Genomic DNA, 12,159 nt, shown 5'->3' with positions numbered 1-12,159 from the left:
TTTATATGTATATATGGTCTTGCTGGTCAGAGGGTTAACCAAAGTCCTAGTTCATCCTTATTGGGAGGATATGGGAGAATATTCATATGCTGACAAATCATGTTCTATAGATTCTCGACTGACGAGTGATCTGGGGATTGTGCTGGCCAGGGAACTACTTTTATATTTTACAAAAGATGTTTATTGATGTTAGCTGAATGTAGGCATATTGTATACTGCTGATAAATATGATTTGTTATGTTTAGACTGCATTGTAGTGTAGCATCTATGAATATTTTAGTGTGCCATCATTTTATCTTTTCTGCATGCACTGAGGTTGTTGATACTGTTGGTGATTGCTCTTGATGATGTATTTCAAACTATAACTTCATCTTGGTGAGCAGAATTGGTGGTTTATTTCTCAACTAAATAGCAATCATCATTGTTGAGAGAGAATCAAGGGAACATTGAAGGCAACATTTTGCTGTTCATCCTTTTACATAGCTTTGATGTGACATAATTGCAGGGATTTAAAAATGGTGGGTTCTATGCATATACTTTCAATGGTAACCTTCATGAAGGATAGTTCAACTACAAAATTAACTAGTCAGTTAATGAGAATCATTGCAAAAGATGGCTTGACTGTCAACCTATACACAGCCAATTGATACTGGTTTATCCAAGTGTCTTCATATAGTCTGCATAATATCACTAACTGTATATTACAACATGAAATTAGATAGATGTTTATCTTGTGTTCCACTATCTGTACAACAAGTTACATTTCTTTCTTCTAAATATTTTCTCGAAGTTTGCATGACAGGTGTTCCATTTTGTTGATTTTCTCTTATAATAAATACACCACAGCAATCAACCAGCTGTATATAAGGTTCTGACTAAACCTTATTTAGTCTGTTTGAGGAAAATTGTTTTGGTTAGTATCTGAAACTAGGGTAATCTTTATCTCAAAATAGAAAACAACGGGCAGAGTTTTAATATGTAGAAATTCAGAAGTTAAGATTAGTTTACTCCTTTTATTTCACCACCATATTCTCTGATTGATTAAAAATTGAAATAAATAAATTTATTGCTTTAAATATCCCCAGATGCTAACATAATACTGAAACAAAATTTCAGGGTGTTACTTTTTTTTAATGAGTAAATAAAATATTTTAAAAATAGTATATTTACACTAAATATTTTATTCCTTATATATGTGTGTTGCATTTATTCATTTTTTTGTTGTTGTTGTTGTGACATAATAGTGCTTTAATAATAAAAAGAGCATTGCACATTTCCTTTCCTACAGCCTGATGATCTTGAACTGAAAGATTATGGAAGGTTGTTGAAAGATGGTGAGCTGAAAATAAAATCTCATGATGACCATAGGCTTAAGAATAGGTAAATGCTTTTTTTTTTTTTTTTTTTTTTTAATAATTTCTGATAATGTACCTTTCTGCAATATAAACTCATGTGGTTTTCTTTTACATGAATAAATTTCTTTATAGTAATCTCAGTCTCTGTATTAGTTTAATAAGTAAGCTCAAATTACTTTCTTTTGAATCTAGTATTAAGTGAAAAAGTTTGGGGAAAATTTTATTTTGTTATGTTTATGTATTCATATCTTTTATTCATTTAATGTATTCTTTTATACTTAATTGAATTGTCTTTGTCAGACAATGTAATTTTTAAACAATTTCAAAATATTTTCTGCATATAAAGCCTTGATTACAAAGGACCCATATCAAATATCATCATGAAAAAAGGTGATGGGACTTCAGTGAATTTAAAACACCTTCATAAATGTTCATAGTATGTTAAAAAAAAATGGGGGAGATTATTTAATCACATGAATCTTTTGATACAGGTAAACAAAGTGTGGTAAGCTTTAATCCTGTAGATTTTTTTAAGCAAAGGAAGAAAGAAGGGAAAATTTAATTGTGAAATGATTATATATATAATTTCATTTTCTAATTCTTTAAGTTAATAAGTAGTGTAAATTCAACATACAAATAAAGACAAATTATTTTAGGTGCTTTATATGATATTGAAAATGCTATGGTATTCTTATATAAAGGTATCATAAGCTTGTAGAACCTGGTGATTTTTAGAAGTCCATTTTTTGTTGCCTTATGATTTTAATATTAAACTAAGTAAATACTTGTATCTAATAACATTCAATCTCTAGTATTTGCGATACTTTTTATAAGTATAATTTTGCCTTTCCTTTTTCAAAAAAATTAAAAAAAAAAAAAAAAAAAAAAATTAAGCGGAGAGAAGGTTTCTGGTAAATGTACTTTTATTTCAATCAGTGTGATTAAAAAATAGAAAATTATTTTTAAGAACTGTGTTTATTGCTTTTAATAAAATCTCATGATGACCATAGGCTTCAGAATAGGTAAATGGTTTTAGTTTTTTAAAAATAATTTTTTTTTTGTATTAGTAATACTAGAATTACTTAGTTTGTTATTCATTAAGAGACAGATTAATTTGAAAGTAAAACATCGTATGCTTTACTGGATAGCATCATTCTGCCATATTGAAGTTAAAAGTATTTTATTTCATGCAGTGAAAACACATTGCTTTTAAATTCCCAAATTTGTGGATTAAAATTGAAAAATAAATACAGTCAAAAACCGTAGAAAAAATGTAGAAAAACTTAACTTATGACGCAGCATTTATATGAGGAGGTTATGTAATAGTTGCGAATGTTCTAGAAGGTAATGGTCTAAGGGGAGATGCTGAATTGCAGAAAATTAATTAAAGTTTGCTGGTTCGCAAAGAGCAAAGCCATCGTATTTTTTTTTCTTTTTTTTTATATTTTACATATATATATATATATGTAAGATAAAAATGTATGAATCAGAATTATAACTATAAACATTAATTCTTCCTCTCTGTTCTAAAATCGTAATAACTTATCTGCATTGCGTCATTCAGATTAATCATGCGATCTTACGCAACCGTTAATACCAGATGCCTCTTGACAACCAATCACCGAATTGTAAACCAAAACTTTTCTCTTCGCATGCTTCCATCTTGCATAACTATGCACTTCAGCTTTTGCTCGCTTCTGTGCTAAGATGTGATTTCGCTGGCTTGCTTTCTATCCCAACAATATCAAAAAATTAATTCTTCTGTGGAAAGGCACGACTAGAGTGCCAAGTGATTGTGGCCACAAATATCAATTGGAAATAAAAATGGAATTAAAACTGCCTCGACTGCCAAGTTCTTTAAATACTATGCAATCAAAATTCTTCTTCAATATGGGTCTAATCACGCATCGACACTGCTCCGTCATTTCCTTTTCCTTGTTTTGCTTTCATTATGACATATATATATACATATACACTCAGTCTGTCCAGAAGTTTGTGGAAATTTAATTTTATGAAACTTACTATTTTATTAAATTCAGGTATAATTTTAAAGTCACTTCCAAAATAGTGCTCTCCATTATTAACACACTTTTCCTTGTGTAATTTTCATTGCTGGAATCAGTGCAGCAGATCTCTTTCTGATAGGTCCTTTAACCATTTTATGACTTCAATCCAGATGTTTTATGTATTTCCCACATGCTGCTTTTGCAGAATCATTTTAATTTTCGGAAACAGAAAAAAGTTGTGAGAGAGCCAGATCAGAGTAATGATGAGGATATAAGCACAATGATTGAAATACAAGCTTAGATTTAATGAACAGTTAATGCTGTGTGTGATGGAGCATTGTTATAATTCATAATTTATCTATTGCCTTCCAGCATTTGTGGACACCTTTTATCATCTCATAGTCTCTTTGTATTCACAGTGTAAGCTCCATTTTTATTCTGTCCTTCTGGAGAAATTTATAGTATACAACTCCACAAATATTGAAAAAATAATGACCATAATTTTGGTTTCAGATCTGTTTCTTTGAGGTTTTTTTGTTCTTGGTTCTAATTTTGTTATCTGTTCTTTACTGTCTAACTTAAATCAAATTTGTAACTCGATCATCATAATCATCTTATTAAGATCATTGAAAAAGCACTGCCCAGTCAAGAGAGTGCTTTTCATAATTTTGTATGAAGTAAAGGAAGAATTGTAATCACAAAAAATTTCAGGTACCATATTTTAACAAAAAAATACATTTTGAACAATGTTCTTTTTTGCTTGATATCTGTATGTAAGAACAAAATAAGGGACTCTTCCCCCTCCTAAATGAATTGTAAAATGACCAAAAGAGAATTTTTCATGACATCTGTTTGTACGTATCACACATTGTAGAGACATTGGGATTTTTTTTAAGCAGGAAATCGAAGAATAACTTGCCATGCCCTCGCTGGGGCTTGAACCACTGACCTCTCGAATACGCATTGAGTGTGTTGACCACTACACCATGAAGGCATGCTAAGAAAGTGGGAGAAATATCTTATAGCATAACTCAAAAATGAGTAGCTGTAGAACACTGAAATTTTGTGTATGGAATTGCTATAACATGTAGTTGCACTTCAATGCTTTTTGTTGCAATCCGCCTCACCAAATGTATATTCCCACTGTGTTACCCAGCTAGGTAACTTAATTTTTTTTCTTTATTGTTACATGTTGGTAAATTGTATAATTTATGCTTTAAAAGTGATTGAACTGCATGCAGTAGGAAGTGTATGTCTTTAGTTAAACTGCATGCAGTAGTTGTAGAATTATGAACAATTTAAAAGTTTTAAGTGGTGCAAGGGCTAGCGAGGCTGCCATTTGTTTACATTTGAAACATTTAGTAGAGTAGTGAATCAAGTCAGTTGATGCACCAACTCTGGTGTTTTTCTGCCCTGTATGATTATAAGGTAACTTTCAGTTTTGTGCGTCAAAAATTTTGTCTTCCTGCCAGCTGGCCAAATTGCTCGCTTTTGTGTAGAAACTCTTAATTTTATTTGTAAAAGTACTTTCTCTTTTTAACTGTATTTGGTGTCTTAGGTGTTTCTGTATTTTCCAATTTTTAATGAAGTTTGAGTTTTTATGCATTCCGCCCCCTTTGAGTTCCCACAAAGTGAGAACTGAATTGACTGAATTAGAAATGAACCTGTAATGAAATTCGTAGAAATAAGTTTAAATGAAGTGAAGCAAAAATGTGTATAATTTAAGAGGTTATGCAAGAAAATCATGGTGTCCCCATTTTTTTTTTTTTTTTTTTTTACATTCTTGTTTAGTTGTTGGATTATTTTTTACTGACAGTTTTCCCATTTCCAGTTTCTTGATTAAGAAACTGTTATACTGTGAACTGTTATATGTCTTAAGTGTAACTCTTTGGTTACCATTCTAACATTTGGTTGTCAATCATGTGCACATAAGGCAGTGTACGAGGGATGTTTGTGGTAGTGCATTCAATTGAAGGCTGTCCTGTCATATTGTCATCTATGTCTTTTTGCCTTTCTTAGAAATATTTAACCCATTTATAGAATGTGATCATTGCATAATGGATTTCGGCATGTATTAACTTCAATATTTTATTAGTCTCAGTTCTATTTTACTCAAATTTGATAAGAAATTTCACTTTAGTTTATTGCTTTATGAAAGTATTGTTTTCCATTTTCACCGCACAAAACAAAACAATTATATAAAAAAGTAATGTCCACATTATATGGATTCTTACAAACATAAAACTTATACTGAGCATAAAGAACTTGTGTCTTCCGCCTTTTGAAATTGCCTGGTAAAAAAAGACAAGCTCAATCCATTAATTCTTTGATCACATTATGCATGTTTTTTGCATTACACATGCCATTTTACATTTTATATTATATGTTTTATACATTTTTAAAAATATTTTTCTATTCTGTGTCTTAATTTTCTATTTGTTTTCTTGTTATTGAAATGGCATGGAAGTCTTGTATTAAGTACATATATTCATAATGTCTTCTTATAATATATAGTGATTTTTTTTCATTTGTAAACTTATCATTTTTAACATAATGTGAATGGCTTTTTAATGAAGATTATTTGTCTCCTCTTTATAATGAGATAGCATTGTCCTTGAGGAATTGAGGAAAGTAAACTTTATTTATACGCAGGTCTATTGTAAATAAATATTTATTTGTTGATCTGTTACAGAATGCATGCTTTTCACGTCAAGAGCTTATTATTCTACCTGTCATGGTATATAAATTCTGGATATAGTTGTTTTAGCTCATATTACATTGAGTTTATTTTGCTACTTGCCTAGGTATTTTTAAACAGAGGCATAAAAACGTGGTTAATTTTGCCATGATTTTCATCATCAGTCTCCTAAAAATGAAAGCTTCAGTGATGATTGTTTGCTTTTATTGAATATTTATTATTTTTTTATGTGATTATGATTGTATTTGCTGGTTATGTGATGCTTATCTAAAACTTTTTTTTTTTCCTCACATAAACAATATATGCATTTAATTTTGTTGTTTTTATACTGGATTTTTGTATGTTATGTTATGAATTATAACTTCTTAAATGTATTGTGAAATTTTTCTTTTCTCTTACAGATATGTATTTATCTTCGACAAAGTAATGCTGATGTGTAAATCAACAAGAGTATGTATTTGGAATTAATTTTTAAATTTTAACCAATTTATATTTGTAACAAAAAAGTTTTTTTTTTGTTTTTGTTGTTTGTTTAGGAGCAAAATAATGTAACATTTTTCAATACCTACATTTTTTTTTTTTTTTTTTTTTTTTTTTTTTTGTGTGTATGTGTGTGTATTTGGTGCAATTAAACTATTAATTTGTAATAGTTTGAACTCTTAAGTTTTGTGTGCAGGGTTTATTTTATAGATGTATATATTTGTTTTTCATGCTGCTTTAGATAATGGATAAAATTCTTTGGGTAAGGATTTAGCAATAGTTATAAATATTGTATTTCCTTGCATACTTCCTTCCCCTTTTGAACTAATTATATTGTCCAAAATGAAAAAGAAAAAATTGTAAAAGTAATTAAAATTTTTTTTTTTTTAAAATTTAATTATTTCCTTTTTCAAGGAATGCACTTATATTAAAAACCTAACAAATAAAAAGTAGTAATGTATAAACTGCTGGAAACCATCAAATATTAATTTTTTAAAGAAACCTATATGCCAATAAGAATACTTAGTAATATTACATTATGAACGTATTGTGTAACAAAATGTGTCTGTCTCATTTACCTCATAAAGCCTGAGGGGAACCTCACATAAAACCACCTTGACTGCAGTTTCCACAAGGGACAGTGGAAGAATGAAAAAGAAACAAGGCGAAAAAAGATCAGGATTTCAGAAGATCAGACACATCAGCAGTAGATAGATAGGGCTACAATGAGATAATATTTAAATAATGGAAGTAAGGTGAAATCATATTTAAAATATTTCTTAAGTGTGAGAACACCTGCCACATTTGGGGGTAGCTTAAAGAAAAATTCACACGAAGTATGTTTTAAGTAATAAAAACAAGGGAACATAAAATGGATGAAATGCTAATACAAAAATGCAAATATAAATTGAATACTGTGAATAAAAATAAAAATAATCAAGGGTGTACAATTTACCATAAACTATCCCTCAAAGGAAAAGCTATGTACAATAGAGGAAGAGAATTATGCAAATATTTTATAAATTTTTAAAACTTGTCTTTAAAAAGGTAAGAGGGAAATATGGTATACTGAATGAAGGTAACTTAGGGGTTTCATCAATCTTGTTAATAAACAGCTATCTGGTTTGTATTCACACATGTCTACTCATTGATGAATTCAGTGATGCATGCATTTTACCTCATTGTATCAAAACAGAAAACAAACCCTAGTCCTGCCTACCACCTCTTAAGGAAATAATAGAATTTTTTTTCAAAGTTACTGATACCTGAGTTTCTTTAATGCTTGTTTAAGTCAGATTAAATATATTTGAATTAAAATAACATAACAAATGACTAGTCAAAGTTAAAGAGAAAGTCTACCGATGAATTCAAATAAGGAAAAGTGCAAATCAATCTGATGCAAAAAAGGAACTCTAAATTAAACTTAAAGCATTAAGAGGGAAAAATTAGTGAAACTGTTACAGAAAAATTTTAATCCAACAGTGTGGACAGATGGAAGGAGACCTCCCATGCATTTGGGAAAAAGAAACACACAAATCTCTTGTTGCCCCAAACTGTTGGTCAGAAAACCCATTTTCCATTTTTCTGCAGCCAAAATTATTTAAAACACATCTTCCGTTGGCAAATTAGATTTTCTCATTTCTGTTTCACATGTATGAAAATCTTTCAGTTCTAGTTAACGATCCCAATTCCAATCCTGCTTTACCCTCAGCTTTTAAGGAAAATATTTCAGAGTTGTTTTTATTTTTCATCAATAGAGAGTTCCAGTAGCTTGACTTCCTTCTTCTCATTTTTATTGTGTTATCTTATCACTGGCATCTCTGCAAATTTATGAATATTACCCTAATTCTTGTTGCCTTAACACCTACAGTACAGGTCAGATAGTCAGGATTTGAAGAATTTAATAATGCTGTATATCTGAAAGTGTTTTTCTTTCTTTCTTTCTTTTTTTTTTTTTTCCTTTTTCATCTCAAAGTTGGTTGTGTAGTTCAGTTTGAAATAAGTTGATAAAAGCATGGTAACAGCTACCAAACTGTGCTGTTTCTGACAAGTTTTAAAGTAATTAATACTAATTATTTTGTATATTTTTTGGTATGCTTGTCGATATCAGTGATGTGCAAGAAATATCGAAGAGAAGAAAACTTACTGCCACTTCATTAATGAATGGAAGGAAGAGCCGTTATTTACAAACCTTGGCAAAAAAGCAGTTTGTTTATTATGCAGTACTTCAGTAGCCTTACCAAAGCAACTGAATGTTGAATGTCATCAAAGAACCATTCATAAGGCTTTTAGTGGTCTACTGAGGGTCTGCTTTACATAGGCATAAAGTTCAATCATTGAAATTTTCTGTAAAAGCTCAACAAAGGAATCTTTGTACCCTAAAAAATGAAACAATAACCTTTCAAAGTGAGTTACATTCTTGCATCATATAAAAAGGCATATTTAGACAGGGCCATTGTAAATGAAACTGTGCTGTGCTGATGATGTCTTTATTTCACAAATTCAAAAACAAAAATAATCTCATTTATAAAACATGTGCCTCTGTCATAAATGGTGGCACAATGAGTGGACAATATGGTGAATGATAACTACATACAAATAAGATCTGCTTTGGAAAAATATGCATATTTTCTCCTGCAGGTTGATGAATACAGTGATGTTACTGGCACACCTCATCTTCTGATGTTCACGTCAGTAGTATTACCTGAACTCTCTGTGAAAGAAGCATTGTTGACTTTGGCAAAACACATTTGAAGGCAAGATATATGCTGCATATGTGATGCAGTTAAAAACTGTATTATTGGAAGAAGAATGTACCAATAAAAAAACTCGCTACAATCACACCCATGGGTGCGGTGGCTATGATCTGGAATAATACTAGGTTTATTGGGCTCTGTAAGCAAGATGATAGAATTTCCAAATTTAATTCATATCACTGTGTTATTCATCAAGAAAATCTGGCACCTGAAAAATTCAGGCTCTTATGTAATGATTGTTATTCAGTGCATTGTAAATTTTATCCAGAGGCAGCCTTTAAATCATGAAATCTTTGAAACTTTGCTTCAAGTAAGGTTGTACAGTTTACCATGCAGAAGTAAGATGATTGGGTTGAGGAAAAGTTTTAACAAAATTAGTTCAAATGCTATTGGAGATTAAAAATTTCCTCATACCCAACGGTAATGGTGACCAGAAATTGGATGACATTTAGTAGTTTGCTGACATGGCATTTTTAACTGACATCACTGCGAAGCCAATGACCTAAAAAGTTCATATCATGTTACAAGGAAAAGGAAAACACATATAAAAAATGATGAGCTCAATATCTGCTTTTCTAGCTAAAACTTATATGTGGAAGAACAACTTATTGGAGAAAGACTATCGGTGTTTTCCATCATATGCCCTCATTCTAGACCTGGAATTTATTCTGGAGTATGACCCATCTAAGCATGTTGAAAAACTTCTATTACTTAGCTAAGAATTTAAAAGAAGACTGCAAGATATGTTTTGTATGGAACCTATTTTATTGTTCACGAAAAATCCTTTCTTGGAATTAGCCAACAGAAGTGATATTGTCAATGGAAAAATAATGTTTTAGCAAGTTGGAGGCTGAATTAGATATTATTACTTATTATAATGATATAACACTCAAAGTGCAGAAATTAAAATTGATGAAGTATTTGAACTAATGGATTCTATTCAATACAAAAATACTTAGTGAAAGCATTTTTTGAGTCAACATATCTCTTTGACAACAGGCTTCTTCACAACTTAAAATAATATACAGTCAAAAGTCGTTAATCCGGACTCGTCGGGACTTCGGCGATTCCGGATTATCGATTTTTCCGTATTATAGATCATCAGTTTAAATCGCATAAGATGGCATGCAGAAATTCTAAAATTAAAAATATGAAACCGTAATTTATAAATAAAGAACAATTATGATCTAAAAGGTATCAAAATTTACAAAAAAAAAAAAAAAAAGGTTAATATTTATTTGTTTACTTTATTAAACATTTCTTTTAATGTAAGTTGTTTAAGTTGCTTCGTTTTATGTGATAATACTTTCTCTTTAATTCTATAAACAGACATAATTTTTTGTTCAGTTACAAAGTTCCTCTGTTCAAGTCCCGTTAATTGCTGTGCCGAGAATACCGACTAACTTGTTAATCGAAATTTTTTCATTTTCACTAACCTCTCTGTCACATTCTTCAGGCCTTTATCCATTTTTTGCAGCAATTCCACTTTTTGTTTGATGGACATCGAAACATACTTTCGTTTTGTACGATCCTTTGGGAGCTCCAGAATCGGAAATTCTATTTGACATAATCGAAAGTTCAAGTTTACTTTTATAGTATTGCTCTTACAGTCTGCAAAAAATAATAAGCCGGGTCCAATTCGAAAATTAAGGAACAATGCAATCATCAACATTAACTGAAATAGATAATTAGATAATTTTAGCTTATACCGTCCGTTATGCATAAAACGCGCACGCAAAAACGTAAAAGTATTATTAACCATGTTGATTGTACAAAGAACCACAACATAAATATGCATATATGTTTACAGTCTATCTGAAAAATGTTTATTATTTTACATAATTTATTCTGTGTAACTGTAATTGTCTTGTTTCTGGACACAAAGACAAAAACACTCTATCTACTAGTCAGTTGATTTACATATTATCTTCCATAGAATTTTAGATGTTGCTTGAAGAATACTTTATCAGAAGAATTTCATTTAGGTATGTCTTTTATTGAAAGCTTTCTCTTTAAGTGGATGTCACACTTTAGATCTCAAGAAGTTCAGGTAAAAGTTCAGGCCTACTCTTTGGCTGTTTATGAGAAATCTATTGTTGATTTCTCATAAAGTGCCGTGTTGTGGATTATTTTAACTTTGTGAATTGATCCTCTTTGAAAAGTACACGATTTTTTATTTATTTATTTATTTTTAAAAAATATATTGCATTTTAATACAGCATTTTTGCTTATGGTTTTCAACCTCTTTTTCATTAAAAAGGCTATTTGAGGGCTTGCATATGAGATATCCTATTAAAACTTGACAGATGACAGCAGAGGATTTCTCTGGATAAATTTTAAGCATTTTTCTTGTAACGTAAGCCTTTTTTTTTTTTTTTTTTTTTTTAAACTTCTGCAACATTTCGTTTTTAAAAAAACTTGGTATTTATTTTAATTTTTCTAATTTCTAAAGGCCAGATGCATTCATTCATAAATTTCACATGCAGTAATTTTTTTTAAGAGAAGATTGAGATAGATTCTTTCATGCAGAACATGTCTTGTGATTTATTAAGCGATTGCAGTGTCCTGGTTTTCATACATTCTCCATTTTACTGCAAGTTAAAAAAAAAAAAAAAAAAAAAAAAAAAAAACTAAGAGATATTCTGATAACTTTATTGCTACATGGAAATTTTTGTTAGCTGTAGCACCATTTCCACCTGTTAAACTTTCCCTCCATAGTATGAATGATTGAGCTTATTGTTAGGTTAAATAAAAAGTTTTTTGGGGGGAGGGGGGTAACAATTTTGTGTAGTTCATGGGCTTGATTTCTTTAAATGATAATGATAACATCATAATTTATATGTAGTTATTTTCTGAACTTTTTA

The 12,159-nt window shown here is 30.0% G+C and overlaps 1 protein-coding gene across 6 annotated transcripts in view; it reads left to right on the top strand.

Annotated features, from left to right (window-relative positions):
- The window catches only part of LOC118189618 (protein vav-like), a 111,495-nt gene that overhangs the window by 63,096 nt on the left and 36,240 nt on the right, over positions 1 to 12,159 (top strand). For 5 of the 6 annotated variants that reach the window (XM_085824263.1, XM_035360268.2, XM_035360267.2 and 2 more), the window contains 3 exons: positions 1,289 to 1,380; positions 6,461 to 6,509; positions 6,781 to 6,801. In XM_085824263.1, the coding sequence (XP_085680389.1) occupies positions 1,289 to 1,380; positions 6,461 to 6,509; positions 6,781 to 6,801 (162 nt within the window). The remainder of the gene's footprint in view (positions 1 to 1,288; positions 1,381 to 6,460; positions 6,510 to 6,780; positions 6,802 to 12,159) is intronic. The other variant, XM_035360269.2, reaches the window with a different exon arrangement.

This window comes from Stegodyphus dumicola, chromosome 9 (genome assembly GCF_044657685.1).
Source record: "Stegodyphus dumicola isolate Sdum_Otavi_A_Nest chromosome 9, ASM4465768v1".
In the NCBI taxonomy this organism is placed as follows: Eukaryota; Metazoa; Arthropoda; class Arachnida; order Araneae; family Eresidae; genus Stegodyphus; species Stegodyphus dumicola.
Note: the sequence above shows the minus strand (reverse complement) of the source record. Positions and strands in the feature narration are given on the sequence as shown.